Genomic DNA, 20824 nt, shown 5'->3' on the forward strand with positions numbered 1-20824 from the left:
CTTACTGTGGGGGGCTCAATCTGCCCCCCCCCCTTAAAAACAAGAAAAAAATGTAAAAGCATACATGAGCTGCAACTTTGAGAGAGAAGGGATACATTTATTGAAAAAGGTTAAAGACCTCTGATCTAGGAACTTCTGATGCAGAGACTGTTCACTGCATCATCCTATGCTCTGTAACTACTAAGGCACCTTTCCTCCAAAAATCTGCCCAATTCTTTTTTGAAAATAGTTAACCTGCCAGTTTCCACAACACCTTGTGGCCACATTTTAATTGCATGCTGTGTGAAAAAGAACTTCCTTTTGTTAGTTTTAAACTTCCTAGCTACGAGTGTCATTTTGTGACTCCTTGTTCTTGATTGCAAGAGATGGTAAATGATAAATCCCTATTTACTTTCCCTTCACCATTTAGTATTTTGTAAGCCCTTATTAGGTCCCCTCCTCAAGCATCTCTTTTCTAAACTGAATAGGCCTACACCAGGGATGGGCAAAATACAGACCACAGGCCAGATATGGCCTGTGGAGGGACTTTATTTAGCCCACAGTTGGTCCCTTGCAGGTACCATCCAGCCTGTGGTGCATCCTGCCACTCCTGAGTGCACAGCAGGGCTGGGGCAGCTCCAAAGCTGGACTCTGGCCTCAGCAGCATGGGGACTGACAGGGACCCATTCACACAGCCCAGCCTGGCTCACCCCACACCCACTCCAGACCTGCCTTAACCAGAGCGGACCAGCTTCAGACTGGCTGGGACCTGTGCGTACAGCCCTGACAGCCACAGTGTAGCCCAGGCTGGCACCACTGCTCATCATGAGTGGGCAATCCAGAGCAGGCACGAGTGGGCTGGGGTCAGGGCTTTGCATGTCCTGACTGGTCCAGAGCTGGTCCACTGTAGGATGAGTCCGGAGTGAGGTGGGGCCAGGGCTTTGATCTCAGCTGCTGCTTAGCACTGGTGTTGGTGAGGAGCCACGAGGTACATGGGCTCTGGGCTGTTCACAAGCAGGGGAAGGGTGCTGACTGGCCCACAACAGCTCCCCAGAACTGCCTATGTGGTCCTCAGGCTGAAATAATTGCCCACCCCTGGCCTAGACTCTTTAATCTCTCCTTATATGGAAGCCCCTCCATTTCACTAATTCTCCTTTTTGTTCTTCTCTATACCTTCTCTAGTTCTTCCATATTCTTTCTGAGGTGTGAGGATGAAAACTGGACACTATTCAAGGTGTATATGCACCATGGATTTATGAAGGAGCAAAACAATACTTTATATTTAGTTTACAAATTCACTTCTTAATGATTCCTAACCTTTTGTTTGCCTTCTTGACAGCTGATGCTTTTAGTGAACTGTCCACAACTCCCAGATCTTTTTCCTGATATAGAGGGACAGCTAATATAGAGCCCATCATAATGCAAGTATAGTGTGGGTAATTTTGATCATGTGCATCACTTTATACAAATCTACATTGAATTTAATTTGCCATTTAGTTGCTCATTCACTCAATAGTGCCAGATCCTCCTGTAATTCTTCACAGTCCACCTTGGACTTTAGCACTCTGACTAATGTTGCATTATCCACAAACCTGGCCATCTTGCTACTCACCCCCTTTTCCAGATCATTTATGAATATGTTAAACAGCACTGGTCCCAAAGAACAAGCCCTGAGAGACCTTACTGTTTACTTCTTTCCATCCCCAAAACTGACCACTTATATTCTTTGTTTTCTATCTTTAAGCCAATTTCTAATCCAAAAATGTACCTCCTCTGTAATCTCGTGACTACTTAACTTTGTTAAGAACCTCTAATGGGGGACCTTGTCAAAGACTTTTTTGGAAGCCTAGATATACTGTGTCAGCTGCATCACCCTGATCCATCTGCTTACTCATACTCCCAAAGCACTCCATTAGATTGGTGAGGCATTATTTCCCATTGATAAAACCAGGTTTATTCTTCCCCAGCAAGTTACAGTCATCCATGTATTGAACAATTCTTTTTTTTTTTTATTACTGTTTTTACCAGTTTTCCAGGAACAAGTTAGACTCACCAGCTGTAATTCCCTGGGTCCTCTCCTCTCTAAAGCCCTTCTTAAATATGGAAGTCACAGTGGCAACCCTCCAGTCAGTGGCAACCCTTCAGCAATTTCTGGTATAAACTCCTTCAGGATCCTAAAGTGAATGCCATCAGGTGCTGGCGATTCACTACTGTGTAGTTTAATCAATTTCCTCTATCATCTAATCAGTTGAAACCTCAATTTCAGTCAGATCCATTGACTTGTCCCTAGAGAGGAGTGGATTGACTAAGGGAATCTCCCCAACATCTTCCACAATGAAAACAGATGCAAAGAATGCATTTAGTTTCTCAGCAACGCCCCTGTCATCCTTTAGCACCCCTTTTACACCCTGATCATCCAAAAGCCCCACTGACCCCCCAGCAGGTCTTCAGCTTCAAATGTACGTAAGGAAATATTAGTTTCCTTTTAGGTCTCTAGCAAGTTCTCTCTCAAAATGTCTTAGCTTGTCCTATCACATTTCTAGATTTGATTTTCCACCATTTGTGCTCTTTCTTATTTTCCTCATTAGGATCTGTCTTCCATCTTTTGAAATAAGCCTTTTTTTTTTTGTTTATTGCATCTACAACTCTACCATTAAATCATGCTGGTTTTCTTTTGGTCAGCTTTCCACTTTTTGATTTGCTGTATGCATTTGCTCTGTGCTTCCAATATCATGTTCTTAAACGTTTTCCATGATGTTTCCAAGTTTTTCACTTCCGTAGGGGTGGGCCCCTTTTAGCTTTTGTCTCGCTAGCATCCTCATTTTGGTATAGTCTCCCCTTTTAAAGTTAAAGGTTACTGTGGTAGGTTTTCTTTTCGCTTCCCCACCTACCTGGTTGTTAAACCAACTGCTATGGGGTCACAACTGCACAAAGGCTCAGCAACACTTACATTTTGCAGCAAATCCTGTGCACTACTTACAGGTAGATTAAGAATGGCCTTTTCTCTTGTAGGTTCCAGGACTAATTGCTCCAAAAAAGAATCTTTTATAACATCAAGAAATTTGTCTCTGCATCCCTGCCTGTGGTTAGATTGGCTAAGTCTATTTGTGCATAATTCACATATTATTACTGTGCTTTATGCTTTTGCAGCCACCCTCAACTCCCTTAGCATTTCTAGCTTACTGTTACCATCCTGGTCTGGGGGGGGTGGTCAATATTATATACCGAGATGTATTTATTTTTATTAAACCACAGAATTTATATTTACAGAGATTCTACAGTATCTCTTATCAGTTGAAAAAATCTACCCTATTTAATTTGATGCAATCTGATGTAGAGTGTTAGTCCCCCACCAGTACAACCTATTCAATCATTCCTTTATAGTTTGTATCCTGGTATTAGAGCATCCCATTGGTATTCCTCATTCTACCACAATTCAGAGATACCTATTATGTCAATATTATTATTTACTGCTAAACATTCAAGTTCCTCCATCTTGGATCTTAGTCTTCTGGCATTAGTATAAAAGCACTTACATTTTTGATTGTTGCTTGGTTGGCTACTTGTGTAAGACCTTTTAATAAGTATTTCTATTTGTTCATGCTGGTATCCTCCATGTTTCACCCGACTACTCCCCTCCCCTACAGTTTCTTATGGTTTCACCCCCGTAGGATGTGTCAATCTGAACTGTACACTGTTCCATACCTGTTGGCTTTTCCCCAACTTTTAGTTTAAAATTTACATATGATAAGCTAATATATAAATTTTAATGTTTTTATATAAGGGAAAAATGACATGGTGTTCTCTGCATGATAAAATTTCCTAAATGAAATATTTCAGAAAAAATACTGGACATTTCTTCAATTTAGTGTACAGCCCCAAATAGCTACTTATCCTCACCACCTCTGGAGCACAAAGCACTCCCCTGAAGCTTGTCTAAACCATGGTCATAAGATCAAGGCAGAGACCACCATAGTGGTACAGCATGTCTGCTCCATCCCAAAAAGATATGTCATAGCCCCCTACAATAAGACACTGGGCATGCACCACAAGGTCTGGTGCATGCTTGTTCACTGGCATACACCAGGTGCTGCACCAAAGATGCTTCTTTTGCATCCTTTAACGATGTCACGCATATCAAAAAGCATGTGTTACTTAATGCTGCACTTTCCAGCACAGTCCCTTTATGGTGTAGATGTGCCCAGAGTTATTGATAAGGAAGTGGGAAAACAAAATTAAAATCTTTCCTTCATTTTTATTCTACCCTCAGAATCTGAAGAAAGTTGGTCATGTGACCACCAGTGCCACAAAGCTTTTCCAATGGTTATGTATGGGGGTTTGATTATCAGCAAGTTTGTGACAGCTGAAAATTATGTCTGTGTGATAAAGGTGCTTGCTGGAGGCTCTAGAAAGATTAGACCAAGTGTTTTTCTGCATTTGTTTAGATATTAAGGTATATGCTGTTGCTAAGAGCCTAATTAAAGTTTAAGATGTAGTAAGGCCTTGTATAAGTAAGGCCTAGTAAATTTAGCAAAGCCTTGAAGTAGTAAGGCCCTGTGGCGTAGTTAAAATTAACTTTAATCAAAGGAATGCAAGGCTTGTACTGCTATTGGTCAGTCTAAGGACAGTTGAAGTAAAAAGAATCTGAGTGGCTGTACATTATCAGTACTGTTCAGAAGCTATAAAATTGGCTGGAATACCCAGAAATAATTCTGAAGGAAGATACAGCTCTGTGAAAAGGATTAGTTAGCTGCTGGCCTGGACCAGTGGGCCTGTGGATCTCGAGGAGCCCAAGGACTAAATTCCAGGGTCCTTCTTGGTACCTCTTGGACAGCACCGATCGGGGATGCCTGACTTCACTGAACTTTGTGGAAAAAGAAACTTGTTGTATATCAGGCATTGGAGGGGACTGCTGATAACTTGCTGACATGAATTGTTCCTGTCTGTTATTGTTTGTCTTGTTACTATGCGTAGTTGTGTTTTTGTTAAGTCATTAAACCTTTCTTACCTTTCTACCCCCGACCATACCCTCAATCCTGAACCCTCTGCAGGTGGCTGGGATGCAGGATCCACAGATTTTAGGAATAAGTCTAAAATGTAAACAACTTCTTATACTGCAAGCTTGAACCAAAGTGACTGACTTAGAAAGAATCATAATAGAAATGGTTTCTAATAAATAATCCTCCAAGCTCCTTCTTTGCCCTTAAGCCATTTTGGTTTCCTGCTTCACTTTCTAAATTCTACAGCAATTTCCCTCTGTAGTACCCAGGCCGCCTGATGCTGTTCCTACCAATAGCAGTGAGGAGAACTAAATTCAGTGATGATGGTGAATGGAATATGCTGGAGGGAGCAAGATGAACTCATAGCTACTGTATGTGGTTTCTAGTGAGTTTGGCTAGCCAGAGAATATAAGACGGGAGTTTTTGGATGGGCTGCCTATGCTACTGAAATAGGTTGTTTCTTTCCATGTGAAATTGACAGTGACCTGCATTGACAGGGAAAGAACTACACAGTGAAACAAAATCAGGTCTCTAATATTGATTCCTATCGACTGCCAAATAAGAATTTCATTAAACTATATTAGAAAAATTGTATTAAATACAACTGAGAAAAAAATATGCAAATTTATACTGAGAGGCTCTTGAGCATGGACATGGACTCCAAGTTTTCAACATTTCCAGTGACCCTCAGATAATAATCTTACATTAACTGAGAACACAGAGAATCCAAAAAGACAAGCTAAAACTAGAGCCACTGGGCACAAAAGGCTCATTTCAGCCCCTGCTAGCATATGACAGCTTCCCAAAATCCTTCTGGCAAGATGGAGATACAGCCAGGGTTGTGGAGAAAGGAGTCTACAACAGAAGACAAGGATCATAAAACTTTCCCACTGAAGCAAAGGGGCTTGTTTCTGGTCACATGTTGGCTTAACTCTGTCACCACTACAGTCTACAGCAGGAGTAGGCAATTATTTCAGCTGGAGGGCAGCTTAACAAGTTTTGATGAGCTGTTGAGGGGCACAAGGGTAGACCTGCCCCTTGCCAGGTACCCCACTCACTGATCGCCATCTTAAGGCCAGAAGTCCCATTCTCTAATCCCCTGACCTTTGCCACTGGGAGTCCCTCCTGTTGCCCTGGAAATATTCCGGGGGGAGGGAGGAGGGGAATGACACAAAATCATATACAGTACTTAAAAATAAATAAATAAATAAAATCAAACATCTACTATAACTTACTTTAATTTTATTTACAAACATATTTTGTCTTGATTTGAAGAGTGCATCTACAGGAGATTGCATAATAGCTCAAAATAGAGTCTTAGTCTTGTATATTGTCTGTGGGGAGTAAATGGAGGGGACGGGGGGGTGTACAGTTGCAGAGTGGGTGTGTGTGGTGGGATCCTCAGAGTCCCTGGAGTGTGCGAGTTTCTAGAACTGCGCGTGGTGGCAACAAGCAGGGCTTGCCCCACCTGGCCCCATAGCATGCAGCTCCTGCGCTCCCACCCAAGTTCCCGGCCACACACAGTAGTAGCATGGTGCCAGGCAGAAGCTTCTTGTCTTTAGCACCCCCTGGCTTGGGGCTGGGGTGGGTCAGGCCAAGCTGGCTGGCGGTTGATTGCTTAGCAACCAGAGCCACACCTCCTGCATGGGGGCCCCAGCTTGCAGAGGGGCAGCCCAGGGCCAGGGCTTACAGAGAGTCCCCATTCGCAAGACTGATTGCCTGGCAGACAGGATGCAGCCCATGGGCTATGTTTTGCCAGCCCTGATCTATGGTCAGTCTCCAAAGGATGGCAAGTGCGAAATTCCATTTTTCCCCATGGATATTTTTCCCGATCCATCTCTCCCATGGATAAGGGCAAGTGAAGAATTCCATTTTTCTCTTTCTCCCTCTATGTGCATGCATGTCTATATAGGGATTCTCTCCCATTAAAAATGCATGTGGGCAGCACAATAAATTAGACAGGTATATTAATCCTGGCAAACAAGAGAAACCAAGAATCAACCCATACGTTTTCCAGATTTTAGTACTTACTTTTTAAAGGTCTCCAGAAACTGTGCTAGAGTATGTATCAAATCATCTTTGTAAAGGCTGCTTGCCTGCGGTCTGGGGAGCAAGTGAAGAAGGTCCCAAAAGTAGGGTAGTTTGTAAAGGCTTTCAACTGTAGAAATGATCTCTTCTGCTTTATTTAAATCCACCTTTATTAAAAAAAAAAAAAGCTGTGTGTGTTAAATATTATGGGGGGAGGGAGGTCCAGTGACCTGCCTTTTCCTAACTCCCCCTATCGCTTCCCAGGAATTATTAACCATTAGAAAACTTTTAAGAAAGGAAGCAACTGGCTTTGTACATTCACCCTGTGACACATCCGCTGTTTTTTGAATGCCTAGTAGTCATAACTTAACTATACATGCATCCCTGGTGGGAAAACAGAATTATGAAAAACCCAAGGCATCCCCTTCCTCAGCTTCTGTTCAGAGAAAAGAAAAGGATTAACTCCGAAATCCAAAAGCAAAGTGTTCTGTAGCCCTGCAACAGAAACACAATGTCTCTGGGGGACTAACAACTAGGCATGGTCAAGGAATGATGAGAGGGGTGAAGCCTCCATTCCATCCTTGCTTTTCCAGCTCTTTGTGAAAAGCTTCCATGAAACAGGCCAGGAAGAATGAAGAGGGATTAGCTGAGTCCAGTTGACCCTACTCTGATTAGTGATTTGATAAAGATGACATCTATTATGCTGGGTAATACCTTCATATGGTTCTGCAAAACATAAACAGGAAAATGTGCCAGTGCTTATTATGCCAGTCACAGGGGGAAGCCCTTCAGTGGGACTCTAGCATAAGTGTTTACCAAGATGACCAAGGCTTATGGTGGTACCAAGACCTTTGTACATTTTCTCTCATTATTGGGAAGAAAAAGGGGGAAGAAAGGTTCAAGGCCAAGTTCAATAATAACTGAGATTTAACACATTGATGAATGTGATTCTGTTTTTATTTTATAAGTTCCAGAAAGAAAACCTTGCCATTATGTAGCTCCTTCCAGTTAAATATCTAAAAGAGTAATTTACAGATATTGCTTGTAAAATGCCATCTAATCCTTTTCAGATTGTAAAATGAAGTTTTAGGCCATGCAAAGAGGCAGACATCACTGAAACTACACAGCAAATTTACTTTGGATATTGAAAGTTAGTGATTTCTGAAAAAGTATAGAATTGACAGCCTTGGAAATTAAATTCTGTACCCATTCAGTTTTTGTCTTTCCACCAGAATTGCGAACAAGCTGCGATAGCAGATGATTTATCTACACTAGGGACTGGATGGATGGCAAACACATATCAAAAGGGACTACCAAAGGACTGAGAGGGACATTTCTTCTAAACACAGTCACCCTGTCCTTTTTCACTCCATCTCTATTCTGCTATTCATTAGCCAGAATAACTGCATCACATCTAAATTAGACACAATCTCTTCTAGACAGCACCCACATCTTTCTGTTTTTACTGTAATAAGCATCTTTTACATGCTGTTGGAAACCACAAACACTCAGAACACGAGGATGGAAGAGCCTTTTTGTTAAGAGTGTTTTGTATTACATCTTTACCCATTTTGTTCAAATACATAGAGTAGCCTGATAGGTACACTTTTAAAAATCTCATAACAGACATACAGCAATGGCTTTTAGCCAGTAATAACCTAAGCCAGGTGCAAATTAGTAATCTAGCAATTAATGGCTCTTTATTAAGTCCAAGAGACTACTCTGTTTTCTCAGCAATATCCCAGCCTTTACAAATACTTTGACCAAAACATGAAAAGTATTACATTTTCTGCTCTTTAATGTCTACTCTTCAATACTATAATGATACAAACTCTAAAGCCGGCATGATAATTTCATAATGAAAAGTGAAGATACTTACAGCTAACAAAACAGAGCTGTCGTTCAGCCCTGTAAAAACAAGAATATTCCAGAGATATATCATTATTAACAGCAGAACCTTTGCTACCATACAACTTGTAGACATTCATATATATCATATTATATTCATATTCTAAATTATATATACACACACACAGACTGTATATTAAGGAAAAGAGGCTCAAGACTCAGACTACACCAGTATGAAAACTTCCTGTTTCCCAGTATTTACAAGTATATTATTTAACAACATTATTAATTGGTGATGACTATGGTATCTCTAACTATTCTGCATAGATACTAGGGGCCATCCAAGATGATGGAGATGGTAGATGGTGCTTGAGGATAGGCTAGAGAAGGGTGCTGGCTGTATACCTACCAACACAGATCAAAATTAATTTGCTAACACAGATTAACATGCATGGGGCAAGTGCATATCCAGTGCAAAATATGACCAGCTCTAGCTTTCCACAATGTAGCCTCTTCCTAAGACTACCATAAATTGGTAGGATTTTACTGCCTCCTCCACTCAGGGAAGTGGCTAAATGACTCAACACTCCTCCAAAAAAGTGTAGCACATGTATATACTGCAGCATAAGTACTAGGAAAAACAAGAAGTTAGATCATTGCACTAGCTTATATACCGTGCCTGCTCAACCCAGGGGATCTAGGGACATTCTTGAATATCAATGTGCCCATATGATCACATTACTGAACTTTGTCCTTATAATTCCTCCCACCTCCAAAGTCTGTTTTGTTAGTAATAAGTGATGCAAGTGGTGGGTAGCATTTTATGTAGATGTTACATTTGTAACGTTATATGCAGTTATCATGCAATTAATCGTAACATGCCCAAAATTTTACCAATTTTGAGATTTGCACTGAGAATTTTCTATCCTGGGATGGAGGCAGACAGATAACATCTACACCAGTGTAACTTACACTGGTGTTTTACCGCCGATTTTTCCTGGAGTAATTCTACACCAGATTTAAGTAGGCTATGGTGGTGAAGGAGCTTATATTGTCCATTTCTCCCATACCAATATAAATATGTGATCTACCCCAGCCTCAATAGAGAACACTTCTTACAGCCTGATCCTCTTTTCTCAAGCTCCACTCATCATATTACTCTCCCTAATCCCTTCTTTTATTTAGCATCCACAAATATTTCGTCAGGTTTCATATTTAGCTTAAAAGTTTATGGGGATCAGGCATCAATCCTACTGTATGTCACCTTTGGGTTCCCTGAGACAGAAGAACCAATAGTAATTATTGCAATGATGCTACTTCTTGATCAATTTCTGAACTAGAACATGACTTTTTCATGGCAAAAAGAGCTGCTATCCATTTTAAATGGCTGTCACTTGCTATCTTATACACAAGACAGTCTGTATCTATAAAATGGTGGCTTACCTGATAGCCATTGTTTTACAAAAGGTGTGGGGAAGAGAATCAAAGTTTTCTCAGTGGTCTCTAAGATTTCCTCTGCAAGGTCTTGTATTTCTTTCAGGAAGGCCATGTCATTTCCCAAAAGTCTCTCTGGACCATCTTGGAAATCGGAGGCTCTTGAGGAGCAAAGACCGCATCATTTTAAAACAGTGTTGGGAAAAAAAAATACTTCTCTGTCACCTGTGAGCTCAGGCATGTAGGGTGTAGGTGAGGGTTTCAATGGTCTATATTTACCTGATTTTTATTTTATCTTTTTTTCCCCCCAAGTTCCTTACAGCTTCTGTTACAATAAAACTCCCAAAAGCCTGGTGGGGAGGGAGGCAAATGAAATCTGGCATAGACACCTCCTCTAGTTTGATGTCCTGACTGAGACAATGACCAGTGATCATAGAATCATAAGAAAGTGGGGCTGGAAGGGACCTCAGGAGGTCATCTAGTCCAGCCCCATGCTCAAGGCAGGATCATCCCTAACCAGAACTATCCCAGACACATATCTGCCCAACCTGCTCTTGAAAACATCCAAAGATGAGATTTCATAATTTCTCTAAGAAGCCCGTTCCAATGTTTAACCACTCTCATGATCAAAAAGTTCCTTCTAATCTGCAACCTAAATTTCCTCTGCTGCAGCTTGGGGCCATTGCTCCTACTTCTGTTCCCTGAGGCCACAGAAAAAACTCATCTCCATCCTCTCTATGATCTCCTTTCAAAACTGTTACCAAATCCCCCTCAGTCTTCTCTTTTCCAGACTAAATCACCTTAGTTCTTTTAGCCTTTCCTCTTAAGTCTCGTCTCCCAGGCTCCTAATAACTTTTGTTCTCTTCTAGACTCTTTCCCATCTCTCCACACCCTTCTTGAAGTGTGGAGCCCCAAACTAGATGCAGCACTTCAGCTGAAGTCTCTCCAGTGCTGAACAGTTTCAGAATCACTTACTTAGATTTGCAAATGACACTCCTACTGGTACAACGTAGTACTGTATATTGTTAGCTTTTTTTTCCCCACAAGAGCACACTATTGGCTCATATTCAGCATATGATTCACTGTAGCCCTCCACATCCCTCTCCGTAGTACCACAGCCTAGCCAGTCATCCCCCAGTCTGTATTTGTGCATGCAATGACTCCATCTCAAGTGATGAGCCCTTCCAAAAAAGTGTTGATCAACTAAAGTGCACTGAAGCAGATGATTGATAATAGGAGGGGATTTCTTCACAAATCTGACAGGTCACTCAAGATATGGGGAAAAAAAAAATGACTAACCATCTCTGCTATTCTACCCAGGCTATGTAAACAGAGTCACTGCACAGCAGTGAGAGTCATGCCCTACTCAAGAGACACAACTAAAGCAGAACCTTTATTCTGCCTCCCTGAACAAGGAGCAGTTTTACCTTCTCTGACTAACTAACCTACCAAACTGCCTTGCAAACATCTGATGTGTTTACAAGCAACAAGCAAACAGCAAGAATGACCACCAAAATCTTTGCAGCAACAGTTTCAAAGACAGATTCTTAATACTCAAAGCGCAGTTTTCCTTCTAGAAGCAACTGTTAGGCTAGTAGGGCGGGTTGTAAATTTATTGCCTTGCATTGGCTTCCATGATAAAGTTGACAATAAAACAATATATTGCAAGCTTTGGATCAACACGTACCAAGCTAACAAAAAGTTGTTATTATGCCGCTTTCAAACAAAATATGCAAATTTCATGTAATTAAACTCTCAGCCTTTTGACAGTCCAATATAGGCAAGTCTGAGATGATGTAGTAAGTATCTGCTTTATTGTGAACAGTGTCTATATACTGCATATGTAGTTCATAACAATTTTATGAGGCTATGCAAGAGCTTACTTACGGAAAGAACATTACATTACAGGCATGGAATTTCTCTTAGCTCTCACATTTTCAGCTAAACAAAACTGTACATGCTGGCTATAAGAGTGATATCTAGTGGCTGCCTGATAATATTCAATTCAAACAATGTATATTAATTCCCAGATAGAAACAAAGCAAAAGGACCATATTTCTCTCTTCCTTTTTCTTTATTCCACAATATTCCTTAGAAAAACAACAGTAAACAACAGAAGAAAATTCTCCCTAGTATATTGCAAGCTGTGAGAGGTAACATAGCAGAGACCCCATTCAAAAAACTACTACTCCTTCTCATCAAGTCAAATAGAACCTGTGGGTAAAGGTTACATTTTCTACTTGTTCGCAAAGGGCAAGTGAAGACCTCTCAACTGCAAAAGTAAGTAAATAAAGTCACTGTTCTCTAATTTCCATCCTTCAGTCAACCACACTGCTACATAACTTTTTGTTTCTGTCAGTTTTTTCCCCAGCTCCACTGCCATCCTATTGGTCTTGAATGGAAAGAATCTCTAGCAAAAGCCTTTGAACACATCCAGACACTGGGTAAAACCTCCAGTCAAGTCAGACAATTCACATCTCCTTATAAACACTCCAAAAGTAACACTCCCCTCCTCTATCCCTTCTCAAAACCAGGCCCTTTCCTGAACAACTTGTAGAAGTATTCCTACAGTCATCCACATTCCAGCTTGTATAGAGCCCCTGAAAAGCTGAGAAAGAAAGCGCACACATATACAACAAACAGCAGCAACAGTTAGGTATGGTTGCGAAACAGATTCAGAAAACATAATCTCCTTCTCGAGATCTAAGGGACATCAGCTGGAGAGTCAGGCCTCGGCTCTTCCTAACACCTGCATGCAGACAAAGGGTTTGCTGGACTACTGGTTTAAGGTAGGGCATCCCAAAGTCTGTCCTGACTCGCACTTGACTGTTGTAATGGCTACTACATGGGTTTTGTAGCAGTAGAGGATTATTTGGGCAAATCTTCCCAGGGGGGCAGGGGTTTTCAAGCACGGGAAGGGAAAGGTGGTGGCATAAGGAGAGTAGATGGAGGGTGGTCAGTCTTATCTGCCATGGGGGACAAGACAGACCTATGTTGCTGCTGCTGTGTTCTCAGACCTAGTTCTTAGTGATGTGAAACTATTCCTGACCCTGCAAACTTCAGGGAAGGAAAGGGTGCCATTCTGGAACCCCCTCTAGTGCCCCTTTCTCACACACACACACAATTATGCTTTTCGCAACAGATGGATGCACAATAGATGGACCTCTGAGCAAGCCCCGGGCACCCCCATACAACAACTGCACCAGTCTCATGCAAGGCTGGTCTTCTGATGATGGGAGTATTTGCTAAAGCTTCATTACAGCTGCTATAGATCTCTTATACACTGCATTTCCACAAAGATTTAGCCATGGGAACTACCTCCAACACAATTAACTGCAGGAGCAGATCAAGAAGATTTTATAAGACTGAACTGAAAGCTCTGGAGGTCACTCTCAAGGCACCAGATAGGAAATTGCTGATGAACCACAGATTTATCAGATAAAGATTGAAGTAACTGGATACTGCCCATTTTAAACTAGCTTGACTAAACTATGGTAACTGGATAACACCTGGTTAACAGGCCTTTGTGTCCTTTTTTAATCTTGAAAATAATATAATCATGAAGCAGATTTTAATTAAGAGTAAATGTGAGCAGGGAATTAAGTAAATCCTGGAAGACTTATTTAATTAGCAGCTATTTTTAATAATTCTTATTTAACCCATGCTTTGATTTTGGGTTCCACTACAACTAAATCAAAAGTAGCATCAAGTCAAATAATGTTGTTAAAATGATACATTTGCTTCAATCAGTCTATTATAGGGATGTCAAAGATACTACAGGTGGGATCTGACCCAAAGAGCTATTTCACTTGGTCAATGGAGCTCTTAGAGGTCCACCATTTCTGCATTCCCAGCTACAGTACCCCACTGGAGATGTGTGTCATTGACCAGGGGAGTGGGAAAACAATGACCGCACTGACCCCTGTGCTGTCCCTTGTCTCAACACCACTGCCAGGTCTGAATCCCTCCCAGGACCATGGGTGAGTCTGTTGCTCTTTGTCCATTAGAAATCTCACATAGCCTTGTTCTTCCAAGGAACACTGTAGAAACCCTATCCGCAAAACTACATCTTGGTAAGAACACTCCTACTTCTCACAAAAGTTTTGTATTCCAGAGTGTTTTTGTAAACTAGGACAGGATATAATCTTAACTTTTCCAAGGCATTCTTTGTCTTAAATAAAACTTGTTTTAATTCTAGCCTGGGAATTATAGAAAACTCATTCTTATCTGCCTCAAACTCAAATGGATTACAAGCAAAACAATGCAATTGTTTCTGAAGTGTTCTAATAGGCAAGTCTCAGTTAACAGAGAGATTTTTTGTTAGGAACTAATGTCTGCATTTTTCAGATTATACTATTATTACTATGCTACTTCTACTACCAACACAACAACATCTGAAAACTATAAACATGGACATTTGGAGGAGAAAAACAGGGACATGTTTTGACCATACTGAAAAGCACTAGAGTCAGTGTTTTGCAGATCAAAAAAAAAGAGATCAATATTTTACAAAAATGCAATGATTCAACTCACTCAAAATGCAGATCTATTCCAAAAGCAACCATGTGGGGTATTGGGGAGTCAGTCTCTGCAGGATTTCTAGTGCTAAGGCCATTATCCTGCAAATGTTCATCTACAGGGAGGTGAGTGACTCCATTGGTTCAAACAAACAAACAGAGTCAAATATATTTGGAAGTACTTGCTGGACTGAAATGTAAGACCAGTCATGTTATACGTAACCCCACAAACTTAGGCTAAACTCCCCATATTATCAAGTTTTTCCATATCTCAAACCATTACCAAAAACAGTTCTCCAGGACAAATTGTGCTCTTGCATACACTTGTGCAAGCCCATTGTCTTCAAACTGTACCTTCAGGAATAGCTGTGCAGTGCAGCATCATTGCCATCAACAGTCTTGCACAAGGTGGAATGGCCCAGAATTTAGTAAACTACCCTGTCCTGCTGTTTCTGCAGGAGACTGAGCAGTAAAAAACCATCCAAAGACAAAGCAACCACACTGCTAGCTTCCTAACTCACTTCCATCCCTCATCCCACCCACGTTCTCATGAGTCACCAGAATCCACCAGAGAGTTCTTGTATCCCATGCCACCTGGAGCCCCTTCTGGCTAAAGGGACATTGCTGTCATCAGTTGTCTCGCTGTTGAGGAGTAGCTTTACCCCATAACAAACAAATAGTGCCCCAGACCCTTGATTGAACCATGTCCAAAACTATGAAGATATACACAGCCAGCATAACATAATGTTTAGGGTGATAAAAGCAACATGAATGGATACAGAGTACATGGGCTTTCCACTAAGACCACACATGCCATATTAGTACAATAAAACACAACAGAACATTAATGACACACCACAAAGCTGCAAAACATAATGGGCTTCTGGACACTTGCTATTAAAAAAAAGAAATAAAGAAAGAAATTCCTTCTCATACTCACTGAAATCAGAGGACCTTAATGTGACATGCGGGTATTCTTTTTAGACCCTCACATATACTATTAATATTCAGTCCAGAGGTATAGCTGGACAGTCCATACCCTGGGCAGCCATGAGACATCTGGGGTAGGGACAGTTGCCTCTATGCTGTTTGCAGCAGCACAATCAGCTGCTGCTGTGGTTGCAGTTATTGTTGCATCCTCCCCCAAGAGGCAGAATCAGGGGCTACTGTGCCAGTCACCACTCCACACCCCCTCAGTAATGGTATTGATTAAATCCCATTTGTTACTGTAACCCCAGACACCCTACAAACACAGATTCCTGGCTCCAGGAAGATTGCTAAATAAAGAAGATGGGCACAGGTCAGGGAAGGGTTGTAATACACCAGCAAACCCAGCAAGGACAGCAAACAACACACTAGTGCTACAGTATGGGGAGGCTAGAAAAATAGATGTAGTTAAAAAGGATTAAGTATCTGGAAAAAAATCAAGGGAAGGGACACAAGGGAAAAGGAGGCAAGAACAAAGGGTGTGGAAATGAAGGGACTGCAAGAGTGAACAAAGCGAACAGCTACGCAGTGAAGAGAAGAGAAAGTCCTTCCAAGACTGTAAAGAAATCTCCAAATGCCCAAAGGTCCCTGCTTTGGCTCCTCACTCCCTGACTGGTTCCTCCCTGTAGATTTTCTCTGGAGACTGGGGTCAGCAGGAAGAAAGGCACCACCCAGGCCCTAATGTCCCTAGAGTTTGGGGAGAGGAGTTTCCCTGCCTCACTCTTGGTCTCAGAGGCAAATTAGCAATTTCAACCAGTGGCATAGTGATGCTATGTTGCAGTGGTGGCATACAGAGCGTAGGCAGCTTGGCTAGCTAGCAGCAGCTGTTATTTTTGTGTTGTCATTGGCATTTGGGGCTGCTATCTCTATCAGCCTTCTACTTCCACCTCTCTCTGTTATACTACTGATCACAACACAACGAGGAGGGGGGTCCAAAGTATAACTGCAACATGGGGTCCTTGAACACCTGCTACTGCTATTACACAGATTCCCTGGGGATTGCCATTTAGAGGCACACCTTTAATCAACACCCAAGGCAGGTGCCTCAATTCTCACAGCAGTAATGTTACTGTTGGGCCTAGGAGGACTCTGGAGGATAGATGGATAGATGGATGGGGGAGGGAGATCTTCAGCTGAGTTCCGTTTTAGCAGTATTTGATTCTAGTGTTTAATTTACTTTGTTTTCATGTCTCTGACCTGGCTTCAAAATGAATGCAAGGATTGTAAAAAGAGGAGTCATTATTAATAGATTAACAGAAAAGAAGGAAAGCATTACGGGTTGAGTCTGGTTTTGTGGCTGGCCCAGTGTGATCTAGATGAAGTGTCCACTGCTGCAAATCAGGAATAGCAGTTGTAAAAAAAGGCTATGACATTCTTCAAGTGTGGGACCCCTGGCCCATTTCTGTGGGTATGAATAACTAGTGTTTGGAGATGATGTGATTTCCCCATAGCTAGTTCTGTGACTAAATACCAGGTCTCAGTGCTGTTACTGTAATTTCTTTTTCATAAGCCTGCAATATTTGCAGAAGAAATGTTATAGCATATCAGCTGGCAGGTGGACATTTGGCAGCAAAGAATGATTTAACTGACTTGTAAGCAGGGTGGGGGGATCACCTGATGTGGCCAAGAGCCTTAGAAATAAAAGCCAAGGGATTGCCAGGATGAGGAAACATCATCAGTAGGAAAAGCAGACACCATGGCTAAGTACAGACAGCCAAAAAGCCTAAAGCTGAATTGATCCAATTTTCGCAGGTTAATCTAAACTACAAAGACTGAACTGATAAGCAAGCGAAGAGACATTCACTTTGGTTTCTGGAAATGCAGCCACATGCCTGCAGTGGCCCAAGATAGAAGCTAGGGGGCATTAACACATGCCTGTCTGCTCAGCTGGAGCAGACAGCTTGAGTAAAGGCTAGCCAGCCCACCATGCGAGGTGGGGTTTGCAGAGAAGGTGCAAAGCATCCTGGATTTTGGGGGACTGTGAGTTAACTTGAATCTGGAGGGGATCTAGGACAGAAGTTCTTTAAACTGATTTCACCTAAATCAGTTCACTCTGATACTACATCCATCCAGGTTTGTCTTAAACCAGTTTTGGCCATTTTGAAAGTGGTTTATATGCACTGAACCACTGTTGTGTTACAGATTTGAATTGGTTTCTGATCACTTACACCAGCTTATACGTAATTTCTATCCCTTGTCTGTTAGTATCAGGATACTGATGGAAATCATCTACATCACTGTCTCATTATGATAACAGCTCTGGCATTACCAAAAATAAAGGGGTGATGCCAGAAAATGAACTTTGAATTCACCCAGATTCATAATAGTTCTGACTGAAAAAGCACTGAAATGTAAAAGAACAAAAATAGTCTCCTGCAGCACTTGAGTGCACAAAAGCAATTGGCTTTGCCTGAAGCTGTGACTTTGAAATTCAAATGCTGTCCAAGTTACCCAGTTACACAGAATATAAGAAGTCCCTCTGATGTGTGTGCTATGATATGCAATGTCACTTAAATCTGTGATTTTCATAAGCCTTTCAGCAAATTCTTGTCTGAACCTGACCCCTGCCATCATATTCTTTGTTAGACGCTCTTCCCTAAAAAAGGGAAGCCACAACTGTGCAGATTTGTACTGGGCATGATCAGCTCAGAGACATCGCACTCACATCATCAGTAATATGCACATCAGGTATCAACAGCTCATTGCATGCTGTTGCAGCACAGTACTGTACTGCTTCCACTTCAGAGCAAGGCACAGAGTAATAATATACAGAATTAGGTGCTGAGCATGCAAACAACAGTAGTCTCAATTTATTGCAGAAATGAAACAAGCACTTTTTTGGAATGACTTATCCCCAATTCATTCACTTGCCTGCTCTGTCTCAAAGACATTTTGGTCTTTGAGACAGAGCAGGCAAGTGATTTAGAGTTTTGTTTAAATGTGTCATGCCTCAGAACATAAGTGCTTAACAGGATCCTTTGAAGATTATATAAGGTTAACTTTCAACCTGATGCCAGGATGGTGGCTCTGCATCTCTTTTAGTCAAAGCTTGCTTTTAAAAGCATCTCTTTTTTTGCTTTAAAAGCATCTCTTTTAGTCAAAGCTTGCTTTGAGCACGCAGTACACATACAGTCATTCTAAGTAATAAACATACATGCAATAATTACCTCTAAATAATATGTATGCAAGTGCTATCACTGCCTCCTTAGGCTTTTCTCCTGGACTTTGTGTTCCTGCCTACCTTGGCCCAAGACTGATTTCCCAGGCCCCTAGTACAACCTGTTAAAAAGTAATAGACACTCAAGTTTTAGTAACAGCTGTATTAACAGCACAGTTTAAATTTCATCCAATTCTAGCCATATTCATCCTTAACGCATCCCTAAGCATTGACATCCCCCTTGCTCTTGAACTGATATGCATACAAGTATCAGGCTGAGTGGCTAACCCCTCAGTAGGCCCTAAGCCCTCGAGTGGTTTTAATAGAGTGGAGTAGCCTTTGTTCTGCACAGAAGTGAAGCTCAAGATGGTGGTCCCTCTTCTGGATCTTGTTAACAGACACAATGCTGTTTAAAAAGCATATCTTAAGTGTGGGTAGCGATATCCAAAAAAGCTATGAAATATGTTTGTTCAGCACAGCTGTTTGACATATTTCAGCCTTTCTCTTTGTTGTAGTTTTGGCAGAACACTTGTGATTTCAGCAATGCAGATTCCTGTGGGAACCATGAGTCTGAGATTATTTCAGGGGAGAATACAGACTGCACCAGCTGATAGCATTGCAAGTACTGGGCAAAACAGTGGTTGCACATTCATATTTGTGGAACTTTACACATACGGTTTCCACCTCAGAGGCAAAGCATTGTTAGTACAGAATGGTCCAAAAAGTGGTTTTAACAACCAGGCTAGGGACAGGCATTCAAAAAGCCTGAGCCTGAATTGATTCAATCTTTGTAGGTTAGGCTGAACAGGTTTGTAACTGGACGGGAATTCTCTCTGAACTGAGGAAATTCAGGCACGTGCTTGCAGTGGCTCAGGCTAGAAGCCAGGGAGCACTAGACCAGCCCTCCCTTCCCTTGCATAGTGCTGAGCTGAGGCAGGTGTGGCCAGGCCCCAGCAGAACCTCTGCTTAGGTTGGTCTGCCTGCACCATCCATCCCAGGTTTTTTCCTGCTGGCTGCTCAAGGGATGGGAGTGTTGCCAGCCCCCAGCCCCCTCCTAGCACTCTGAAGTGATGGGGGGAGGTGCAGCACATGCATCTGTTGATGATGCAAAGCTTTTCAATTTTCCTCTCCCTACTTCTTTATGCTGTCTGCAGCAAACTGACAGGCCAGGAAGCCAGCAGGGAGCTGAAAACAGTGTTTATCACCCCATCAGCAAAACAATAGCCTCCCTCCATTAGTTCAAACTCTCCTTAAACAGCTTTCCAGCTGACCTGTTGATTAGCTCAAAAAAGCCCTACACGGTCACTGTTCTGTCTGCCTGACCCAGTGAAATTGGAGACATGCACACACAGACACCTCTCAGCATTAGCTAGCTTACCACATGCATAGGGTCCATGGGGCTGGGATCTATGCTGTGGGAGATGGGAGGGAAGGAAGGTGGGATTCCTGCTTGAGCAGCCAACAACGAGGTGGGGTAGGGCAGGGGGAAGCCAGACAGACCCTGCTGTACCTGCAGTCTCTGCCAGAGCTCTAGCCAGGGAGCAGAGCCAGCTCTGCCCATGAGAGAGCATTCTGGGATGCTGGGGGTGTTTGGTTTATCTTAGACCAGCAAGGGGTCTGGGACATATGTTGCATAAGCTGGTTTAAGTCAAATCAGTTAAGTCTGATACTACATTCAACCAGGTTTATCTCAAACTGGTTTCAGCCATTTTCAGACTGGTTTATGTGCACTAAACACTGTTTTGTTACAGATTTAAACCAGTTTCTGATCACTTATCTCATAGATCTCATAGACATTAGGGCTGGAAGGGACCTTGGGAGATCATCGAGTCCAGCCCCCTGCCCAAAGGGCAGGAAGTCAGCTGGGGTCATAG

At 42.0% G+C, this 20824-nt stretch overlaps 1 protein-coding gene across 1 annotated transcript in view; it reads right to left on the minus strand.

Moving 5' to 3' along the window:
* ABCA13 (ATP binding cassette subfamily A member 13) overlaps positions 1-20824 on the minus strand; it is a 368570-nt gene that overhangs the window by 325268 nt on the left and 22478 nt on the right. Inside the window, 3 exon segments of the mRNA XM_019537509.1 lie at positions 7011-7174; positions 8887-8915; positions 10299-10450. Coding sequence (XP_019393054.1) covers positions 7011-7174; positions 8887-8915; positions 10299-10450 — 345 coding nt within the window.

Source organism: Crocodylus porosus, unplaced genomic scaffold (assembly GCF_001723895.1).
Source record: "Crocodylus porosus isolate Cpor-Errol unplaced genomic scaffold, CroPor_comp1, whole genome shotgun sequence".
NCBI classification, from domain to species: domain Eukaryota; kingdom Metazoa; phylum Chordata; order Crocodylia; family Crocodylidae; genus Crocodylus; species Crocodylus porosus.